Source organism: Entelurus aequoreus, linkage group LG12, assembly GCF_033978785.1.
Source record: "Entelurus aequoreus isolate RoL-2023_Sb linkage group LG12, RoL_Eaeq_v1.1, whole genome shotgun sequence".
Taxonomy (NCBI): domain Eukaryota; kingdom Metazoa; phylum Chordata; class Actinopteri; order Syngnathiformes; family Syngnathidae; genus Entelurus; species Entelurus aequoreus.
Window position 1 is genome coordinate 16,248,735 of NC_084742.1, and position 25,010 is coordinate 16,273,744.

The 25,010-nt window shown below is 39.8% G+C and overlaps 1 protein-coding gene across 3 annotated transcripts in view; it reads left to right on the forward strand.

Annotated features, from left to right (window-relative positions):
* Positions 1-25,010, forward strand: part of atp2b1a (ATPase plasma membrane Ca2+ transporting 1a) — a 73,144-nt gene that overhangs the window by 7,726 nt on the left and 40,408 nt on the right. For all 3 annotated transcript variants that reach the window (XM_062064890.1, XM_062064891.1, XM_062064892.1), the window contains exon 2: positions 16,690-17,175. In XM_062064890.1, the coding sequence (XP_061920874.1) occupies positions 16,983-17,175 (193 nt within the window). In that variant the 5' untranslated portion in view covers positions 16,690-16,982. The remainder of the gene's footprint in view (positions 1-16,689; positions 17,176-25,010) is intronic.

Consider the following 25,010-nt stretch of genomic DNA (forward strand, 5'->3'; position numbering starts at 1 on the left):
TTAAAAAAAAAAAACCAGTGCATTTGTAATAAGAAACAGTTAAATTAATTCCCACATGTATTAAATTAATGGAAATGTGTGCAAAACTGGAACATAAAAGCCCTAAAATACAGGAGCTGGTCAGATCTCTTGGTGAGGTTGCTCGCTGCAGTCAGCCAAATTTTAGAACTGTCTGCATTACTTTATTTACAAGAAATAAATCGATTATTTACGTTTACTAATCGATTCTATAATCGTCCATGTCCGAATTACGATGCTTCTAAACATTTATTTTTTCCCCCACCTCTACAAATGACGGAGAAAATTCTAAAGTTTTTCTTTTATTTAATCAACAACTCGTAGTTTGAAATGACACTGCATACACTGCGTCTTACTCTTAGCAAAATTCTAATTTATATAATGTTCTTTTTAGGCCAGATATACGTTGAATTAAATTAAGAGCTTTCCTTGGGAAGCAATCCTTCTGCTTGAAAATAATAATTCTGTTAACAAAAATGTAGCATTGCACATTGCCTGCAAATAAACAGTCTCCAACATTGAGATCAATAAAGTGCAAACTTCTGTCTTGAATAAGATACTACTGTAAATAAAAATGTAATAATATACATTTTGTCCAAATAAATAATGAAATAATATATAGAATATGCTTGTAACATTACAAGGGATATGTTGTCATTTTATCAAAATAAAATACATTAAAAAAAAACAACAAAGAAAATATGTGTAATACAAGAAAATACATCCATCCATCCATTTTCTACCGCTTGTCCCTTTTGGGGTCGCTGGAGCCTATCTCAGCTGCATTCGGGCAGTAGGCGGGGTACACCCTGGACAAGTAGCCACCTCATCGCAGGGCCAACACAGATAGACAGACAACATTCACACTCACGTTCACACACTAGGGCCAATTTAGTGTTGCCAATCAACTTATCCCCAGGTGCATGTCTTTGGAGGTGGGAGGAAGCCGGAGTAACCGTAGGGAACCCACGCAGTCACGGGGAGAGCATGCAAACTCCACACAGAAAGATCCCGAGCCCGGGATAGAACTCAGGACTACTCAGGACCTTCGTATTGTGAGGCAGATGCACTAACCCCTGTCGTACCGCGCTGCCCAAGAAAATACATAACGTTTTAAAATATTAGTGGAAAAAAGTTTCAATAATATGAGAACAAGACAGAACTTTATGACGGTTAAATGAGAATTTTGCAAGCACCTGTGTTAAGATGAGGACTGTTGAGGATGTTTTTATTTACTTCAGCAATGAATTATCAGCATCAGCATCCATATTTAATGTTATGCTTATTTTCTTCAATCATGGTGCCCCTAAAGCTCTTTTGCTCGCTGTCTCTTTCAGCCTTAAGAGCAGCAGAGAGCGTGTTTAATGATTTATGTAAACCAACAGTAACACATTGTCTCGCTCTGCCTGAGGCCTTAGAACTTGCGCTGTTGCAGTCACTCAAGATTGACCCCAAAAAACACACAAAAAAAGATTGATGCCTCTCATATAATCATTGCTGCTGACTCTTGAGTCTGACAGCATTGCCGGTTCTGCATGTCTAACAGAACAATGGATATTAGTAGGTAGTTGTGGCACTTGTTTTGGACAGTGCTTCTATGGCACAGCCGCCTAACATTTGACACTCCTTGGCCGCGCTGCACATTTGGATCGCCGTCCCCTACTTACATTTGTAATCCGGACTTGATATATTTTGTACAGGCCAGCAGCAGCAGCACACGTCTGCTGATTTCCCCTTAATGTAAAATACACACTGTCCTGTGGGGGGGTGCTTCCATGGCATCGCAGTCTCGCTCAAAGCTGCCTTGTGCGCTCTGCAGGAACTTATGAGCGTCCCGGGTTCCAAAAAAATGTTGGTCGTTGTCAATAAGCACCTTTTTGTTGTACAGTATCTAGTTCATGATGTGCGCATGAGAGCTTGTATGTCAGTAACCTTCAGTGACGTGTGTGCTGTGTAAACTGTAAGACACATGCAGGCTCAACTTGTTTATGCTACATTTTATGCTTGCATTATGAGCCACAAGTTGTATCAATCAAAACTTTACTAGACCCGGAGCGTCAGCTGTATAGGAATCTCCGGAAAAAATCTAAATAAAGGCATCTCAGTGTTACATGATCGCTCCCCTCCAGTTATACATGATAACATCACCTTTTATGAAATAAATTGAGGGAAAGACTCCAGAATAATGCGTAAAGCCAAAACCTACGGCATACTCATACGACATGCCGAAAGGAACAAGCGGTAGAAAATGGGTGGATGGATGGATATAACTATTGTGATTGCTCCTCCGTCTGTGTGCGACACAAAGAGCTGAGAAATGCAAACACTAAGGCTGCAGCTAACGATTATGTTTCTATCGATTAATCTATAGATTATTTTTTTCGATTAATCGGTTAATCTATAGATTTTTTTTCCGATTAATCTATAGATTATTTTTCCTTTTACCGATTATTTTTTTATTTAAAATGAAGATGAAAAAATAAATGTAGGCCAGTTTTTTCAAAAGGCATGGCTTTTATTTACAAAAAAAAAGAAGTGGCCACTCAGTCAACATCGACTACAACACGACAAAATATTCTGTAACAATGTAAACATTTAAAACTTTTAACATTTAACAAAATTAAAAGTAGCTTATTTGCTTTTTAATGTGCAAATATAAAAGTAAAAATCCAGTGCAAATCTTAATATTCTGCAATAGTATAAGCATTTCAAAAGTAAAAGTATTGCTTATTTTGCTTTAAAATGTGCAAAAATAAAGATGAACATCCAATACAAAAAAGTGCAAAACGAAATATTCTGTAACAACAGTGTAAACATTTCAACAAAAGTGAAAGTATTGCTTATTTGCTAAAATGTGCAAAAATAAAGACAAACATCCAATACAAAAAAGTGCCAATCTAAATATTCTGGAGAACTGTAAACATTAAGTATTTCTTTTAAAATGTGCAAAATAAACATCCAGTCCAACACAGTACACAATAACCAATCCTACTCATTCCAGTGAGTGACTAACAGTTGTAATGAAGAAAGGTTAGCATGTCTACATGCTCTGGTTCTTTTCTTGTTTACAATATTCCCAGCAGCTGAAAATAGGCGCTCAGAAGGGGTCGTTGTGGCTGGAACTGAGAGGTAATTAGCCTTCACCTCAAGCCAGGACTGCGAGTGAGCTGAGCTGCAGTTTAAGTTTCTAGAAGGTCAACGGGCTCATAGTGATGTTACTAGTAGTTGACTGGGAGGTGTTTATTATCATTTGGGGAGAGTCCGCTGCCTGATGCTCACCTGCTAAACACCTATCTGCTCGACGCTGAAGCGCTGACTACATGCGCTCTGAATACGCACTGTTGATTGGCTGCTAACGTTTTCAATACGCACTGCTGATTGGCTGATAGCGCTTTCTGTGTACCAATCAGATGGTTGTGTGGGTGGGACAATGCTGCGTGCTGAGACAGAAGCAGAAGGAGCTAAGCAGCTTGTTAAGACTTTAGCTTTAGCTTAGAAACTCGTTCGGTACACCCCCGTACCGAACCGAAAGCCCCGTACCGAAACGGTTCAATACAAAACACGTACCGTTACACCCCTAGCAGATACAAATGACACATTCATGTTTTTGTGTAATGATGACAACGTATGCTCACGCGGACGATTGACTAGTTGATGGTTGATGGTTTTCTTTTCAAATGTTCGTTCATAGCCGTTGTGCTGCTATAATAGGCCATTTCCGCTCGACACAGTGTGCATACAACAACATTATTAGGCCGTGTATTGAAATACTCCCACACTTTTGGCGTGATTTTTCCCCCCTCGCTCGCACCGTCTGCTTTGCGCTCCGCCATGACGGTAGTGTGACGTAAATATGCGACGCGTCCATGCACAAAAACGGCGTCGACGTATTTACGTAACCGATGACGTCGACTATGTCGACGCGTCGTTTCAGCCTTAGCAAACACTATAACACCATAAAGAGAATCAAAAATGTATTACAATACTGTAGCTCGGTTGTCGTTAGTAATCCGTTCCAGAAGGTCCGACGAAGACCAAATTGTATTCTTAAGAAATAACGTGAATCCAATTAATTCATTCCAGACACCCGAAAATATTCACACAAAACACATTTCATGGAGAATAATTCTAGTTGTGCACAAATTAAATGGATACAAAAAACATTAAAGATTATGGAGGCTTTAGTTGGTGAAGATCACGATGAGTGGAGAGGGAGGACGCAAGGAGAGAGCCACGCATGCTCCAAAGTCGTTTGTTCTTTCTTGAATTCAATAGTGTTTCTCACCTGCTGGCACTTGCAACACATTTTTTGTCCAATTGTGACTTATTTTGCAGTCTTAGTCAAAACAAAGTGACTTAAAACAGGGCTGTACAGTGCGAAAAATGTTCTCGCAAATGCGCCTAAAAATGGACTGTGCGACTTGGGGAAAAAAACTTGTCGCACATGTGCAAAAAAGGATTTCAACTGTTTCATCGCATTTCGCTTCTAAAAGCATCACCATTTGCTCAATCTAGAGTAAAAGTTTCGCCTGTCTGTATAGCATGTTTGAAATAAACTTAAACCATAATCATAACCAAATGGACACGTGATTGACGCAGAAGTGTCACTGATCACTTTGTGCGCAGCAAAAGCTGTGTGTCCATCCCACCTGCGCCATACACACAGAGAAGCGAGGCTGTAGCCCGTAGCTCAGACACTCAGTCTTCCAACATGGAAGAAACAAGGTCTTAGTCAGTAAAAGACAAGGTTTTTTTACATCACCTTAAAACTTGACACAATTTGCACTGCGCGCTAGTAACTACGAGGGTTAGAGGAAATATTGAACAACAAATCAATGATTGAAGTGACAAACTTGCACATTGAAAGCACATTCAATGTATTTATTATGCAGAGGTAACAAAAACCAGTGAACGATTCGAAAGAGCTGCTGCTGCTAGCATGCTTAGCTAAAAACGTAACTCAAACTAAAATGCCTGTGAGACTCAGACCTACGGTGTGTTCTATTTGAACTAGGAAGTCGGAATTTCAGAGTTCTTAGTTGGAATTTCAATTGGAACGCCCCTTGAGATCAGATTTCCGACTCAGAAAGTGGAAGCATTCTCACCACCCCCCAAGTTATTTTCAAAGATTGTTGCTTTGGATGTAAACAATGATGTCCTATTCTATAATATCCGTTATTAGCATTTCTGATTAGTTTTTGTTGCAGTAAATCAGCCATATACAATGTATTGTTGGGCGTTTTTATATGGTAAAATCACTTTCATCCACCGTGCTTGAAATTTGTAGTAAGAGTCAATATTTTCCCATAAATTGTTTATATTCAGAAAAGGCAAGTGAAAAATAGAGTCTGTGCATGTGGCCATCTTGATTTCTCACCTCATAACTGGAATGCTCACAACTCGGCTGTGACGTCATTCCGAGCTCCGACTTCCAACTTCAGAGGTAAATGGAACGCAGCATGAACATGGACTCGCTGACGTCACAAATCACTAGGCAACAGGCACCGCCTTTTAAAGGCAAACACACAGACGCACACACTGCTCCCATATAAAAACTTATATTTCAAGATTAAGATTAAAGTACCAATGATTGTCACACACACACTAGATGTGGTGAAATTTGTCCTCTGCATTTGACCCATCCCCTTGGGGAGCAGTGGGCATCAACTGCATTATGCTAGATATTTAAAGTTTTTTTTTTTAAGTGACACGTTAATTACATTCTATAGTAATTAATTACATTCATTAGAGAGTTATTCCGTTAGTAATTAGATTACTTTTTTGGTAAAGTACTGAGTAACCAGAAGTCATTTTTAAAGGTAGTTTTCAGAACACAGCCTGTCACAAAGCATTATTAAGCAGTTGGCAGGTTGGTGTTCCTTGCTAAAATCTTTGTGTGATGTCCTATAATACTGTTTACCTATAAAAACACAATTATTAAAGGTCAATTATTTTCATGTTGCTGTTGATGTTTTAACATGTCCTCTTAAACCAGGGCACCTTACTTACATTTTGTTCTTTTGTTTTTTTGTTTGCTGAAGAATTGAGCATAGCAAAAATGTTTTATTTTTCATTATAAAAAAATTTTTTTTTAAAAGAAGATGGAGATTATATTTGACTTTTCTTATAATTTTTCAAGGCTTTTTCTTAACTCGGGATCCTATTATGCAAAACCTACTTTTCTTACTTGTTGGTATCTGTTTTTGTGTATTTGGGATCCCCATCAATCCCAATTTTTTTTAAATCAAGGCATGGTGGAGATATTTAATCATCTATATTTCCTTTTATGGGTTAGCTTAGTTTTCTGTGCTGCTCATTTTTTTCATATGGTAGCACCGGTGCTACTATTGAAAAAGGTAAGCGTACAGCCCTGGCCATGGTGACATTGCTGGTAATATGAGCTGTGGCGCATGTGAGTCAACACACATACAGAAATAGGGTGGAGACAGAAGAGGGAGAATTGACATATATTGGTTTAAAAATGTATGATAAAGGTGAAACTATAAACACTCAGTATGTGACCATGCACTAAATTAGTCCAATTTCTCTTGGTTCTAAATAAGCAATGGAAACACCTTAAAGGGGAACTGCACTTTTTTTGGAATTTTGCCTATCGATCACAATCGTTATAAAAAACATGACGACGGTTGGATGTTTTTTTTAATGTATTTGAAATATTAAATACATTTGTAAGTCCATTGTAAGTCCACTTACAATGGAGCTGTTCAATTCTGCCTATAGAGCCCCTAAAAAACATCCAAACACCTCCATTAGGGTTTTATATACATGATGTAAGTATGTATTTAATGTAGTCACGGGCACATTTATAATTACATTTAATGTTTACGTATTTTGATAATTTAAAGCATACGTGGCGCATTAATTTCAAATTTTTCTTTTTCTTCACTGATTTATGCTCCCTGCAGACTTTGAGAGCCAACAAACATAATTAAACACCACTTACTGTATAATGTCTGCTGTCATTAGGATGCCGACTGTTAGGATGTTCATATATTCCCATTCAGAGGAAAAATGTCTCATAATTCCTCACGAAGAAACGGGGTCGGGTGGTGTGGTGGCATGAAGAAGAACAAGTGCTTTTCGTGTCGTCCTCGCCAGTCCCAGGTCTGAAATGGCTGTCAAAGTGTCCCAAGTTGTCGGATTATATTTTCAGCCATTTATTTTTCATGTGAGAGGCATGATTTATGATCTACAATAAACTTACAGGGAGCAAGGAAGCAAGGATGCAGCAGACTACTTGATGATGTAAACATAGGCACACCCGCCGCTCTAAATAGTTGGTCTGCTTTAGCGTTTATAATAATAATATCACTAATACTTTGTTAATATTCTTTTCACGCAATGTAAATTAAGTATTGTTGGCGCTTTTTGAATGGTTATTTTTCGGAATTTATGGGCGGAATAGTGGATCTCCCATTCTCTCCGCTGTAAGTGGACTTTTGTTTACATTTATTTAGTATTTAGAATGCATTAAAAATATCAAATCCATCTGTCATCATATCTTTCATAATGATTGTGAACGAAAGGCAAAACTCCACAAAAAAGTGCAGTTCCCCTTTAATCCAATCATATTCGGTTTTTGAAAAATCGGAACTAACACGCCTGGATTATGCAATTGAAAACCAGATATCTCGAGTAGATGTGTGCCGTTTGAGGGAACCCTTAATATCGCGCATGCACCAGTCTCAACGCGTGGGATATAGCCTGAAAGCAGATCCCGTTCAAGCAAAACATCAGCAACAATTGTAATGAAAAGGAGACTGTCAATATGCTTCACAAATTGAAAGTACAGAACACTTTGAAGTGCATCTATGGTAGAAAAGAAGAAAGAGATTTATTTAGGAATGTAGCTAAGGAAATGTAAAATGCCCGCTTAATTCGGACTCCCGAACAAAAACCAATTAGATGAAAGAGAATGAAGCAGGTGTATTAAAGGCGAATAACATAGCGTACACATATCTTCACGCTGCATTTGTCACTCCAAACTGATTAACAATAAATCTGTATTCTGCACAACTGGCAATATAGTCCAGAACAATAGCAACCTTCATCTGGAACAGTATTAACCGGGGCGCAAACAGTCTTTTCTTTCAGATATAAAACTCCTTCCATCAGTCTACAGAGCCTTATAATTGAACTCCGAGACATTCCAAAGTTTTGTTTCCATGATTCTCCGTCCAAAAATTCCTTTGAAAAAACTCTCTCCCGTCGGTCTTTCTTTGCTTCGGACCTGCATCCGCACCAATATATTCTTGGTAGTATTGCCATTTACGTAGCGCAATATGAGATAATTTCTTGATGTTGTTTGCTATTTAACATCAACATAGCCTTTAGAGACGTACTATTTGTAATCTGTGCCAGTATTACAGCAGACATCAGGTACAACAAAGATAAGATGTTGATTTGTAAGGAGCCACAGATGCCTGCATTACATTTATCCGCGCTAAAAGGAAACAAGTGACCCCCAGTGTACGGGAGGCACACAGCGTATGACCAATGGTTGCATTAGAGAGTGTGCATAGACACTGGGACTTCACATGAAAATACAAAAAAACAAACTATTTTTAAAATCAGACTAATTTAGTGCATGGAAACATAGTGACTAAAGTGCCGCTCTGCAAAACAAAGCAATCAAGGGTCTCCGCTGTGTTATCTACTTCTAAATCACTAATTCTCGCCTGCATGGTGACATAAACTGCAGTTCTTACACGTATCATCCCTGCAGGATGAGGAATGGATAAACATGCTTCATTACACACCATAGGAGGATACAATAGCTAACAGCAAACTAGCGCCCCTGAATTGAAACACATGGGTGGATTTATACAAATATCGACTGTAACAATACCAACTACCTGAGTCGTATATGTTCCATATTACAATGATTATCTCAACATTTTTATGATTACAAAATATTTTGTCATTTTTATATTGTAGTACCACCCAAAACTTAAGTAAAGTATCCGAACAACAGAAAAATAAGTGCTGGTTACATTTTAACAGGAGTTTAGCTAAAACTTGTTAAAACAGAAAGTAAGCAGTTATTAACAGTAAATAAACAAGTAGATTAATAATCCATCCATCCATCTATCCATTTTCTATCGCTTGTCCCTCATAATTTTGACAAAATAATACAATCGAAAATGACACAATACATTACTGCATACGTCAGCCGCCAAATTAAGAGCTTTGTAACCCAGTTTGCATATTTACTACTAAAATAAAAGTTGTCTAGTATGTTCATTATGTTATATAATGCCAAAACTGTTCTTTGATTGCAGATTGCAATAAGAAACATATGTTCAATGTATCATAATATTTTCTGTTAAAATAGTTTAGTTTAGTCTTTATTTGAAGGGACAATGCACAGAGACATTAAGCTCAAAGACAGATATGTTCAGCTAATTTCCATCTGCAGTCCCTGGCTACCTAAATTAAATTAAAAAAAAGCCGATTATGACATTTTTTGTGGTCCCCTTTATTTTGAAAAGTATCAAGATACATTTTGGTCCTAATACCAAAATATTGGTATCAGGACAACACTAGTAGTACTTCAACTTTAGAGCTTTGGTTCTGTATAGCAGCTCGTACCTCAACAACTTGTACTGGAAACGGCGTCGCCCTTTGAAAATAATTAAAATCTATTTAATCAATGGTTGTCACTCCAAAACATCACAATTTTAACATGTAACATGTTTTTTTTTAAAAAACAACGTTTTAGATAAGAAATATTGTATAAAGAAACAATACAGTATAAAGTAGTACAAACAACTACAATAGTTTTATGAAGTAATGTAACAATAGTGTACAGTATTTACCTTGGAGAGTGGACTTCTACGGTATCTCCTTCCAGTTTCTTCTCTTTTAAACACACAATTAGCTGCTTCTCCATATTTTCATGGATAAATGTCCACTGTTTAGATATTATTTTAACGTCCTTGGCTGGTGTTATCGACTCATTCTGCTTCAGTATGGTGCAAACTAGCAGTTTCCCCCATGCTTGGCAAAACAAAGTTATGTCTATCTCTAGCTACAAGCATATGCCAGCGAGTAAGACTGGATGTTTTGGTCAGATCGTACGGGGTTCACTGACATTCACTATGCCAACAAGCGCAGTATTTTTAAGGTCTGCCTTCCGCCTGAGTGCAGCAAGGATAGACTGCAGCCCCCCCCCCCCCCCCCCCCCCCCCCGCGACCCTGAATGAATGAATGAATGGATGGACGGACATCACTGCCACAACAACGTTCACTTTGAAGACACCACGGTGTGGGGTTGACAGCTGATGTGCAGCTGATTCTTTAGCCAGCTTCCAAGTTCTTGTTATCATTCCCTTGTACTTCCACTCACTCGTACTAGTGTCACAATGTTGGCTATGGTACACAGTGTCCCCGTTGTATGAAGCTCCGGGATGACGGGGTCAGGCCGCCGATGGAAAGGCAGACTGTGTCTGACCAGGCGTGGGGGCTGTGGGCTCTGACCTGCCCCGTGAAACGGCACGTTATAAAAAACATAAAGCACTTTTCATCTTCAAAGGCGGCGCTGATGAAAGACCGCCTCGCCAAAACACTGCAGCTGCTGCATAACATTGTAAGCAGTGTAACGTTTTCACACTTAACACGTGCACGTACATGCCTTCCGGACATCCTATTAATGCTGAAAGTTTAGTGCAGCGTCTGAAGAACTTAAATGCTTTTAAATAAATACATCTCAGTGTTTCCCATAAACTGCCAAGATACCTGTGGCGGTGGGGGCGTGGCTATGGGCGTAGTCACCATGACATCATCGAGTAATTTCCATAATTTACTACAATGATATGATTTTCTCTAAAAAGGCTCAAAAAATGTATACTTACTAATTAATAACAGTTTTGTTTTAAACGTCCATCCATCCATCCATCCATCCATCCATCCATCCATCCATCCATTTTACAATATAATTACAACACTTTATGTACATATTTATATACAGATTTGAACAATAAGTTATTCACTGAAAAATATTTATTAATTGTGGTTCTTACAAAAAATATATCTTATAAAATATAAAAGCTAAAATGTCTCTTAAAGCTCTGCCCCTTTAATTAGTGCATACTAAATAATTTAACTTTAGCCTACTACTACAACCATATTATTTACCAGCAACATAAAGTGAAACAGAGGCAGAGGTGTCCTGCCACAGTCAGTAACAAATAAACAGAACAGTCGTGGTCAAATGCAAATAAGGCAACAAGAGAAGTATCCTACACTTCTCTTTTGTAAAGTAAATCTGAATATTCTATATGGGCATCTACATCAACTATATGATTTGCCTGAGACGCTGGACAGGACAAAAAAATAATCTATTTGTGGCGGACGTAATTCTTTCGTGGCGGGCCGCCACAAATAAATGAATGTGTGGGAAACACTGCATCTCAATTATTCAAACTGAGAATTTGCTTATTATTTACGAAACACATTAACATAATTTTTAAATAGATCTTACTTAAAATGTAGCATTTTTATCATTATGTCGTCCATTTTATTTTTGTTGTTTAAACCTAATTCCTAACACCTTACAGTTAATAAATTGTAAAGTAAGCATTTAAAACTATGCAAAAGTTAAAAAGAGAATGTGCAAGAATTCGAATAATGACAAAAAGCACATTTTATCGAGAATAATTGTAGTTTTATACACAGAAAACAATTTGAAATACATAAATTAAAAATGACATTGAATAATTAACATTACTTCACTTTTACTTTTTTATCAAAAACTTGAATACGTCAATGAGCAAAAAGAGAGGCGCGAACGTCACTTTTCGTACAGTTGTACCTCAACATACAAATGTTTTCAGATACAAGTTGTCTTTCGGCTAATTGTTATACTTTAAGTTCAAATTCAATCCAAGTGCAAATTCAAGTTGCAAGCTTCCCCACAACTAGGTGGTGTAGCGAATGTCAGAATGAACCCCATAAAATACGCAGAAAACATCCGGTTTTACGCGGGTAGTGCAATATAGACTATCCATCCATCCATTTTGTAACACTAGACCCTCGGAGTTTCAGGGGGGCTGCAGCCTATTCCAGCTGCACTCGGGTGCAAGAGAGGGTGCACGCTGGACAAGTCTACACCTCATCGCAGGGCCAATACAGATAGACAGACAACATTCACATTCACTGACTCGGGCCGATTTAGTGTTGATTTATTATAAATTTGTCCGACAATAGAGCTTTTTATACTATCGTTGTATCGTAATAATGCATGTTGACGGCACATTCTAGCTGTGTCCCACAAATGTCACACCGACAATCTAGCAAACACGTCCTCAAAGTAATGTACCGTTCTTGCTAGCGGCTAATGTGCCTCCGCAGTGCAAAGCCACTTCTCACTTCCATGGTGGCAAATAAACTACTTTTCTTGCAAGTATCATCACTGGAGGATGAGTACTAGCTGAACATGCTACACTACATGCCGTAGAAGGATACGCTAATTGCTAACCACAAGCTGAAGCTCTTGAATGGTGAGTGGGTCGATACAAATATCGACAGTAACAATACCAGGTAACCTGTTTTGAAACGGTTTTATCATCATTTATATACTAAATCAATTATCGTGATATATATGGTTATCGCAGTAGGCGTTATCGCCACATAGTTTTTAGGAAATACTTACCATCCCAAGCTGGAGATGGACATAACTTTGTTTTTCCAAGCATGGGAAGGAAGAAAGTGAGTGTTGAGGACAGTGGTGAGAAGAAGTGGATGATATTCATTGAATTGAAGGAAGAAATCATCAAAAACATGGCAGCATGTGTACCTTGCTATCTTGGTGAAGCAGTTGGAACGTAGCACTGCTAGTCTTCAACATACCGAAGCAGAAGGAATCGATAAGGTCTGCCAAGGACATTAAAATAATATCCAAACGGCAGAAATGTATTCATGAAAATATACAGAAGCTGCTGCTGATGTGTTTGACAGAGAGGCAACTGAAATAGGCTCGTAAATTAGGGTAAGACTTTGAGCTTTTTTCAGGAATTCAGTAGTGTTTCTCACGTTCATTATCAAATTGCTGGCCCTCGCAACTTCTTTGGCCCCATGTTGGACAATTTTGCAGTTAAACTTAAATTAAGAAAAAGAGCACATAAACTGAGTCACCAACGTGTGGGATTCTTTGTTTGGGTACTCGAGTCCGCAGAATAATACGTGGGCCATACTTAAGCTGACACAGTGGACAAAAAACTGGGCGTACAAAAACCAAGGTATCACTGTATATGGCAGAATCTGTGTGCTGAGAACCAGGTTATTTATCATTTACTAAGGTATTTTTAGAAAGTGACCAAACCATCAGTAATTCTGCGTACACATCGAGAAGGGGTAGATTAAAAACACTCTTCTTCTTCCTAATTCTCTTCAGATATGTTGAATTCTTTCAAATAAACGAAACCCTGACCATTAAACAGGTGTTACCTGAAAATAGGCATGTTTGATTTGTTCAAATGTCCCCATGATCCCAGTAGAAGAGGATGAAGATGAAAACTGCGCTGACTGCTGACACCTGAATGCGCCTCCGTACGCTTTTTGGCAGCCTGACAGCGTCGGAGAGCCTCGTAGGGCTTCCAGTGTGCGCGCTGAAGTAGCTCTCAGCTGTGAGAGGAGAAGCCGGGTGTCTCTGCTTTGTACCCTCTACATTTGCATGGCCTGACCCAGTTCGACGTGAGGCTAGTGGCGGGGGGAGGGGCAGGCCGGGGAAGAGCTAAAAATACCACCACCCCTCATGGTACGCGGCTTCATTGCAGTGGATCCCGAGAATTGCTATCTTGGAGTAGTTGCCTCACGGAGGTGTACAAACTGCCAGAGGGTTTCTTTAGCATGAATTGTATTCTGCAGAAGCTTGCCGTCGTTACTTTTAATTGTCTCCACTTTCTGCAGATGTCCACCCGCATGTGTCGTAGCAACCTCGGATGTCTTGGAGTAGTCAAGTCTCCCTGGCGTTGGCGTGCAAAGAGTTAACCCCGGCCACTGTCACTCAACCAAACCGCGCCAGCTGCCGGGCACGGAGATCCAATGGCAATGATTTTCCGCAGTTGTGACATGTGACCGGCTCGGCAACCCGAAACTCCCAGCGGAGCAAATGTTGGCACGTCCACCATCACCCCGCGGGGTTGGGGTGTCGCGATGGTGGCCCGAAGGCAAACAAGAATTGCATCCAGCGGAGGTGCAGCTTTTGAAATGAATGCTACAAAAAGCCTACTGTTCCTTCCTTTGCTTTTGGCTGTCTGCTAATTGGATGGTTACTGGTTTGATCTTCAGCTTCAAGAGGGAGTCTTTCCCTAAGTGTCCTTGAGCAAGATACCAAACCCCTAATTACTCATGATTGGCCCATTTGCACCATGTGGGTAGCCACCAGCAGCACGGAGTGCCTTTAGCATCCTAGGGAGGAAAGGAACTGTGATAAATTTATAAAAGGGACACTAAAATTACCAGTATAAAGATAAACATGCTTAATATCGCACTAATCAATAGCTTGCTCAAATGCGATCATAAACACAAGACAAAAAAAAAAACTTGGTTAAAAGATTTCAAAGTGTGTATATATTTTTGAGCACATTTATTAATCCAAAAATCTATCAATTGTTTGTTCCATTAAGTATGGTACTCACTTTATAGCCTTAGTGCATATTGTAGAGAACGTAGTTGAAATACCGTAAACACAAAATGTTCTTCTTACCATTACCTTCTTTTTTTTTTTACAATAAATGCATATCATCAACATGAAATTGCACTTTTATAATGTGTATTAATTAAAAATAAATAAAAAAACAAACAATCTGCAGCTTCAACACACCGCTCTCATGTGCGCTCTTTTGGAGCGGTGGTGCAGAAAATATGTTTGCGTATTCAAAGTTTTGGACCTCCTTTGCGGTCCAGATTTGATACATTTTCATTAAACGATTATTCGAAGCAACAGAAAATAAATCAAACATTTTCTAATCGATGTATTCTATTAATTGTTGCAGTCCTACATTCAACAATAACATGATAAAAATGCCAACTGTCATATGAAATTTTCATATCGTTACATCCCAAAAATGTATTGTTTAGATGCAGTGCATAACCCCCTGAGATTCAGTGTCCTCTGCAGTGGACTATTTTGTCTGAGTTACACATAAAAATGTTTTAGTCCTTTTATGCCCACTGCAGATGACGCTGGTTCTAAGGAGGGTGTCTGAACCACCCTTTGTTACAATAACATCATCACATCCATCCATCCGTTTTCTACCGCGTGTCCCTTTCGGGGTCGCAGGGGGTCGCTGGAGCCTACCTCAGCTGCATTCGGGCGGAAGGCGGGGTACACCCTGGACAAGTCGCCACCTCATTAGAATCAGAATCAGAAATAATTTATTAATCCCCGAGGGGAAATTAAAATGTTCAACACAATCCCATTCAAGATCAGACAAACATTACAGGGACACAGAACAGGATCGCTGACGGTTCTGCCAACTTCCGGCGCCCCTTTCAAAAAAGGTGAGATACAGGTAAACAATGGGGGGAGGGGTGTTGGGGGAAAATAAATAAATAAATTAAAAAAAATAACAAATAAATAAAAAAATGTAAAAATAATCAAATAAAAAAACATCGGTCTAAGCCTATTACAGGGCCAACAAAGATAGACAGACAACATTCACACTCACATTCACACACTAGGGCCAATTTAGTGTTGCCAATCAACTGATCATCACAGTGGACCTTTAATAGTGCCCTGCTGACAAACCTGTCTAAGCTTCACAGCAGGCTTAGGCATTATTGACACTTACCAATGTGCTGCCTTTGGTGGTTGATGCTGTGGAATTTACAGTCTGAGAAGTAATTGTTAAAGCCTGCAATAATAACCAGGGAAAACCAAATAAACTGTAGGTGTCACCTACCTTTGCAGTCTTGGGCTGGTAAATATGCAATTACGCTGCATAATAAATAATAAATGTTGTCTTGTTTTTTCCATAGCAGATGGCTCCAAGTAGAATCCCAATATGTGACAGAATAGTTTCCAAGATTCTCACTGGAATAAGCTGCGAGCGTTCATTTTGTGCAGCAAGCGCTATTGTGCAACATCCGTGTCCCAGTTTTGTATATTTGGAGATTTTACTTGTTTTTCCAACTTAACAGCTTTAAGGTGCCCCGTCCCACAGAGATGCTGACCTTTTTAGATGAGCATTGTTAATGTCCTCTTGTCTGCTCAGGAATCTATAAATGAGTTCAGATCCAGCCAACTCTGAATTAACTATCCCAGTTGTGTCATATTGAGGCTGAATGGGCGCCAGCCGCTGGTTACAATGGGCTACTGGCGTTGAGCGCTGCGGAGCTCCCCGATGCCGCAGATAGTCTTAATTAGATTTGACGCGAGGCTTTTCCTGAAGTAATCATTCAGCGAGTCCTAGCTCACCGCCCGTGTGACTGCAGAGAAGGGAATTGTGTTCCCAGAGAGCAATGTACCTGTACGTGCATGACAGAACACGTCTGCGTGAATGCTCGTCCGCATTAGCAGAATCCACTGCTGCCTCTGAAAACACGTGGGACTTTTTGTCCGAGCATCAAATTTTAATGGTTTCTTCTTTGGTGGAATCCTGTTTACTTTGGTGCCTGCTGACAGTATAATTGCTCTTCTCGTTCTAGATCTGACTGCATGGTGATCTCTGGCTCTCTGAGTTCTCCAACGCCATGAAAGGCCAGGAAGACTCAGCGCTCCAATGGAAATGGCTGGTTTTGTAGAAACGCTGCCCTTCGACCCGCTGCCACCTGACTCCAGCTGCCTCTGATGGCCTTGTCGCCTTTTTTATGGGCGCTACCTCTGTGTGCACGCTCGTGAGGATTTAAACCTTTCCAGGACACTTATTTTTATATATCTTTTTTTTTACCCCTTCTGTTACCTCAAAGCTTTGCATTAACGTGGAGAGCTAGCGGGGACAATGGCAAACAACTCTTACAGCGGGGTGAAGAACTCCGTAGTGGAGGCCAACCATGATGGAGAGTTTGGCTGCACGCTCAAAGAACTGCGCGCCCTCATGGAACTGCGAGGCACTGAGGGGATAAACAAAATTGGGGAATCATACGGGGACGTTCAAGGATTCTGCAACCGGCTAAAAACCTCACCTACAGATGGTAAAGTAACCTTAGTTTAGTGCTTCCAAGCTGATGTTTTGTTGACAAAATGCTAATGTGGTGTGCTCATAGTTTAGAAGGCGTGTCATAAGCCATGTTGCACACATCACCGGACACCTTGACATCACTTCCTTGGAAAACTCATATGTTAGACAGGGCCTGTCCACGGCCCCCTTGTACCCTCCCTCTCTCCTGTTTCACCTCTGGGTCTCTGGTGTGGGCGTCTTAGACCAGCTGTCCGCCTGGGCACAGCACCAGGCCTCAGCCAGGTTGATGTCCCACTTGTGGGCCAGCAAAACAGGAGGCTTTTAGGTCCCCAAGTCATGACCCAACCGTGTAGTGGAAGGAGTGAGTTCATCTTCGAGGAAGGCGATCCTGAATTAGTCTGTTATCACCATGTTGTTCACCAGCCGGGTGTTTATTTGACTCCGTGTTTCAGCATCTCTCCATAGACAGTCTAGTGCGTAATCGCCAGTATGACCTTGACTGAACTCTTTTGGGAGAGGATTTTCAGTTTGATCCCAGATTAAAACGGCACCGCATATTCACTGTCGCAGCAACAGTCCTCTGTATGCAGAGTCTCAGAGCAAGGAGGGGAGAAAAAAAATTCCCTTCGGCTTCATCTCGCCAGAGGGAATGCCGTAAATACACCGCTGCATGGCAGCACGAATCACCTCTGGTTACCTCAACGACATGAGTGTGCGAGGCGCGATGTGCCATCTCCTGCTCTTCTGCCAGTGCGCGATGGTGGCAGCCGCGAGGAGGAATGGCTGACTGTTGGAAGAGGCGTGAGTTGTTCTAACACGTATGTGACCGTGTCATGTTGGGGGCGGGCGGCGCTTAAAGAGTCTTGTCATGCTTTGTAACATGAGTGACACGAACCGAGGCGCGCACTCGCTTCACCTCTCCCCCGCGCTGCCAAACATCCCGAGCGCGTTCGACGACGAGTGCCCAGCTTTGATATTTAACAGTTCCAATGAGCTCATTCGTCATTGCCGCGGGATTACAGGAGCTTGACAATTGAAAAGGGATTTCTAATTAGTTGGACGGTTACGTCTCAAAACCTCTTAAGGCAATCCTTCCCTAATCCTCCACATTTCCAAGCTCATTTTCTTCACCCAAATAAGTTTTTGTCAACTTTCCTGTTGCAACAGCTCCTCCATACATACAAACTACATGCAGAACGCTTACTGCAATGACACAGAATTATAGCTGTCCAAAAGATTGATATGTATAGGTGAATAATTGCATTTTTTTCTATAGTTAACAATTAATCGCAGATAGTTTAACATTTTTTTTTCTCTTTAATAAGTATACGATAGACAATCCTTTTCGAAGATTTAATACCATTTACTTGGAACTGTACAATTTGTTTGCTTTATGCAAATTTTTATTAAACATTGTGCTTTTTAAAACCGCTCAACACAAAATGGACACAGTCTGGTACAGACACACACTCACACACGATCTCTCACACAAACACATACCGTATTTTCTGGACCATAGGGCGCACCGGAGTATAAGGCGCACTGCCAATGAATGGTCTATTTTTGATCTTTTTTCATATATAAGATGCACCACCGGATTATAGGGCACATTTAAGGAGTTATATTATTATTATTTTTTTCTAAATTGAAAACACTTCCTTGTGGTCTACATAACATGTAATGGTGGTTCTCTGGTCAAATGTTTCATAGATTATGTTTTACAGATCATCTTCAAGCCGCTTTCTGACAGTCGCTTCCGGATGCGCCGTTTTGTGGGCGGTCTTATTTACGTGGCTCACCTTCGGCAGCGTGTTCTCCCTGTCATCTTTGTTGTACTGGTGTAACGTGCAAGGACGGGAGTGGAAGAAGTGTCAAAAAATGTAGCTAACTGTTTTAATGACATTCAGACTTTACTTAAATCAATAACGAAGCAGCATCTCCTCATCCGGAAACAACAACACCCAAAATGTGTCCCGTAAAAAAACGTCCGACATAAACTCTAATAACTAAAGTTCCTAACTAAAGTGAATAATGTAAACTCACTACACTGGTATGTTTTAGCGCTTTCATGGCGAGTTTACTGACAATATAAGTAAGAACTTTACACTACTTTATATTAGAAATGGCAACAGCGGAAGATGAATGTCCAATAACAAGAAGATAGACAAAAAGAAGCATATCGACTATGGTGTCGTCACGGACTACAAAAGCGGACCTGCGCAATTTTTCAGGATTTATGCAGATCCCAAATATAGATCAGCAGGTACCAGAAGGTAAGAAAAGTTGCTTTTGCATAATATTGCGAAAAAAAACGCCAGATAATGTCTTACTTTATACACACACCATAATAATACTCGAATATTGAAGCAAATCAAGCGGTGTGACTTCAGAGCTTACCAAAGTCGTACTGAAACATTTTGATAGATTTTTGAGCGCCATGTGTAATGTTCTATATTTTCAATGGAACATATAAAATGTTCTTGTTTACTTGAGTCGTATTGCCATCATAGTGCAGTCTACACGTATCTCTTATGTTTGACTGCCATCTACTGTTCACAGTTATCATTACACCATGTACCAAATAAAATTGCTTTGAGGTCGGTAAGCAAAACCTGAATTATTCCATACATAAGGAGTTTTGAGGGAAAAAAAAGATTTTAAGTGTACCTTATAGTCCGGAAAATACGGTACTCTTTTACACACGCTTACTACTTCTGACACAGGCTCACTTTAAAAAAGATAATGACAATATAAAAATTGGAGGGTAAGCATGTCTGCGGAATGCCCTGTCAGTCTTCATGACAGTGTGGACCAATGAATGGGTCAATAAACCATTTCATCGTTGAATAAATGAAAAGGAACTGGATAACTTTGCCGGCATCGATAAATTGCCATGTCCTTGTGTTTGTGTTCTATGTATCTCACTTTAAAACAGTGTAAAAGAGAGGGCTCACTATGTGCATTAGGGCAATTAATCTTTGGGCACCGCACGATTTGATTTGATTCTTGGCGGTAACGATTCGATTCAGAATCGATACTCTATTCAAAACGATTTTAAATTCAAAATCAGTACTTTTTAATAACATTGGGTGCCAGTTCTATGATTAACTACATTCCTCCATAAAATAGATACACAGCAGTGATAAGTGTCTGTTACCTAAAAGAAAACTGGGTTTGTTTAATAAAATTCTACCTAAACATTTAATTAAGTTAAATACAAATAATGCAACAAAAAAAGTACCTCACTCTTCTCTTTTGTAAAGTAAATCTCTGCAGCATATATGAACATGTACATCAACAATACGATTTGCCTGAGTGGTAGATTTAAAAAAAAATCTAAAAAAATAGATTTTTGATTTTTTTAAATCTACTAAGAAACGTTACCAATGAGAATTTTTTTTTTACACTTATATGCGTCGCTCTCAGCATCTGAGCGCGTTTATTCAATAGCACAATTAAATGAACAGAGTGAATCCTCTTGTCAGTCATCCACAATTATTGTTTCTGTGGGTTGAGGCATGACCGCTAGCTTACATACTCAGAATGCACAAACGGAGCCGCACTACTCGCTAGTGAGAATTACCGCAAGGTTACCAAAATTAGGGGGAAAAATACGATCGCAAAACCAAATGTCCTTTGTGGGAATATCTTGGATTGAGACAAGTGAACAAGAGTGTGCCCAATTTGTTGGAAAGTGATGGCAAAACAGACAAAAAAAACTGAAGTTAAGAGTTAAAACTAATTGTATTGTTTATTTACTTATTAATGATATTTGAAAGTTTTTGACCTTCCAATTACAATGGTAAAACAATAAGAAATAAATGTTTATTGCATTTGAAAGGAATACTTGCATTTTGTATTATTTTATATTATGATTACATTAGTGCTTAATTTTGTTTCAAAACAATGCAGTGACAATAATGACAATCGGCAATACTTTTGGGACATTATATCGTCAAGCATATTGTTATATCGGACCAGGCCTATAGTAGGGGCATGCGACTTTTAGGGCGGCCCATTATATTCCACAATATTGATGGGTTGCAGAATTAGGTGTGTTGACACTCATTTGGCAATTGCTGTAGAAACTTTGTTGGTTGTAGTCGTTTGTTGTTGGCTTTCCGGCATGGTCTGCTTCTGTCAGGGGTAGAGAGGGTTCTATTCATCGGCAGACAGCTCGCAGATAGCAGCCAGCATTTAGGACACGACTAGCTCCAGTGATAGCTCAGCTCGCGGCGGTGGTAGATGCAGATTACTTTGTTGTTGTCGGAAGGGCTGACTGGTCTTGTGGGGCTAAAATTGCCATTCAAAGTGCACTTTTCTCTGTCCGTTTCTGTCCTGTGTTTGCTCTCGCTTGCAGCATCCCCACCACTGTGTGGGCCGGCGGATTTAGTGTTAACTCGTTATTGCGCTAAATTTGACAGCCATACATTGTGATTTTGTTATAATATACAACACCAATCCCAATCAGGATAGGGTGGAGGAAGGCATTGACTACTTGGCAACAGGTTGTCACTTATACATGGACTGGCCTGTAAAGTATCTATTTTTAGTCTGACTCTTACATTGTATGTGGTGTTTTAACACAAACTGTCACTCACCATCTAGAATGTTACAGCTCAAGGTCACAGTGTTGCAAAGCTAAGTGCGGCCACATCTCCGCACTGGCACTTGAGATGTCCTTAGGTGTCAAACAGTGACCAGCGTGTGCAGCTGTGATGTTCAAAAAGTTTACTGAGGTGGTTAGTATTCGGAGTACCAGCAGCAGCTTTACTCCTTAATGGAATCGCCTGAATGGTGTGCATAATGAGGCTCATTACATTGCACAAGGCCTCTCCTCATTGATATTACTGACTGAGCTCTTATTTGTTTCCCTCGTCTGTAGTTGACCAAATTTAAATATTTGGGTTTCAGCTAGTTGATCCCGTCGGATCTGTGCTTTTGCGAGGCTTCTGTGGTTGGATTGTTGTCCACATATCAGCTTCATTGTGTTGGACGTTGCTCTTTGCCTCGGTCACAGTGAAGTGATTTGTCAGCACATTGGCTCTCTTGTGGCTCAGGATGTTAGTTCTAAAGGTGTCTGTGCAGTGACAAAAGACTGTGATCTATTTGTGGCGGGTTGCACAGTTTGCATAATTGTCAATGTCCCAATTGACAAAAAGTGAGCAAAAATCATGAAAATGACAAACTTTTCCGTCACTTCTTTTTGTTCGTGCTTCACTCATTGGGTTAATAACAAGGCACAGAAGAGGCTGTTTACTCCCACAATTGATTAGTTAGTGGAAGGATTGCAAACACACATTCCTATCAGCGCCACATAAATCAAAACTCCATCCATACAATACTTTCAGTCTACTTTGCTTATCACATTTGTTCTTTTTTCAGGGACCACTTTAATGCAAAGTGCATCCGTATAAGGATGTGACTGGCAGTCCTTGCATCTAAATGTCATTCAGAGTGCATGAAAATACCCACGCTCTCCTCAGTCTCCTGCATCTTTTATTCTTGCTATCTGGGTATCATCTCAAAGTACTGGACGCAGTCATATTGAAACATCAAAAAGCAGGACCGCGGCCGTATTTCAATAGATTGTAACCTTGACCTCGTCACTGGTGACCAAAATGAAAGTACCTGCCCGAGGTCAACCGGGGACAATCGTCCAAATTAAACGGTTAATGATTAGCCGCTTGACTTGGCCCCTCGATCTGAGTGGCCAAGGTCTGCCTATTTTCTGTTTCCGTCGCGGCGATGAGGTGTTGACTGCTCTGTCACTTGTATTTATTGCGCCAGCGCAGAGGGAAAATGTGGCATAATATTGAACCGGGTCGTAGCTGTCAGCGCGTTTTCATTAGAGGCTTAAGGAATCAAAGCAGACGGTATGAGATGGCGAGGGAGCTGCAACGGGCAATTATTACAGGCTACACCCCGCAGCCTGTCACTCTGCTGGCAATGACTCATTGCTACACTACTTTCCGCTAACGGACGTTCAGAAAAATATGCGTTCTGGTTATGATTTTATGTGGTGGGTTTCAAATGACATTTTCCAGGACGAGTCATTGATAGACAATCTCAATTTATGTATATTTTCCCACAGGACTGCATAATATCTGAGACGCTGGTTTGCGGGATAAGAACATCTAATTTGCATAGTTGGCCCTGGGTGCATAATGGCGCAAAATAATGTGAATTCCTCCCCCTTTCTTCCAGGAGGGGTCCTATTATAATGTGTTAATGAGCACGAGGGGACAGGTAGGGTTGAGTAGTATAGGTTGTATTCAGTTACATGACTTTTGAACGGACAGGACCATCAAACCAACATGGCTGCTGTGAACTATCTGAGTACGCAAGGGGGCCTTGTTCTTACCGCTGAAAGCAGACAAGCAAAAAATGCAAACTATGCAATAGCATCTATCCCTATACTTCATCAAAAGATTTGTCGAGTGATTTCAAGGATTATCTGTCGTGGTCCCAGACATATCGAACTATCTGGAGCTCCAGATGTTATTCTACACCGCAAAACATATGAAAACTTGGTAAAGCACAGAGGGCTATAACTTCTTTGTGTGTGGCTGGGTCAAGGAAATTGATATCAAGACTCTCCAGGGCAAATCATGCATCGTTTTTGCTCGGCTAAGGTTACATTTCATGATTTAACTTCACATCTACAGCCATGTTGTTAACTTGTTGTTGCACACGGCGTTTACGAGTGCACGTTTTTTTGCCGTCTTTAGTAAAATACACAAAGTTGAGATCTATGGTTATATGTGCTGAAAGTTTCATTTATGATTGCTGCCTTTGGTAAAAGCTTAACTCTTTTTGGTATTGCTCACCTTTCATTTCTTTCATTTAGACTCGCCGAGTTGGTGCTTTACAAAACACTTGTAGCTGTATATATATAATGTATGTATAATGTATATATATATATATATATATATATATATATATATATATATATATATATATACACTACCGTTCAAAAGTTTGGGGTCACCCAAACAATTTTGTGGAATAGCCTTCATTTCTAAGAACAAGAATAGACTGTCGAGTTTCAGATGAAAGTTCTCTTTTTCTGGCCATTTTGAGCGTTTAATTGACCCCACAAATGTGATGCTCCAGAAACTCAATCTACTCAAAGGAAGGTCAGTTTTGTAGCTTCTGTAACGAGCTAAACTGTTTTCAGATGTGTGAACATGATTGCACAAGGGTTTTCTAATCATCAATTAGCCTTCTGAGCCAATGAGCAAACACATTGTACCATTAGAACACAGGAGTGGTAGTTGCTGGAAATGGGCCTCTATACACCTATGTAGATATTGCACCAAAAACCAGACATTTGCAGCTAGAATAGTCATTTACCACATTAGCAATGTATAGAGTGTATTTCTTTAAAGTTAAGACTAGTTTAAAGTAATTTTCATTGAAAAGTACAGTGCTTTTCCTTCAAAAATAAGGACATTTCAATGTGACCCCAAACTTTTGAACGGTAGTGTATATATATATATATATATATATATATATATATATATATATATATATATATATATATATATATATATATATATATATATATATATATTGCCAAAAGTATTTGGCCACCCATCCAAATGATCAGAATCAGGTGTCCTAATCACTTGGCCCGGCCACAGGTGTAAAATTAAGCACTTAGGCATGAAGACTGTTTCTACAAACATTTGTGAAAGAATGGGCTGCTCTCAGGAGCTCAGTGATTTCCAGTGTGGAACTGTCATAGGATGCCACCTGTGCAACAAATCCAGTCGTGAAATTTCCTCGCTCCTAAATATTCCAAAGTCATCTTTTGGCTTGATTATAAGAAAATGGAAGAGTTTG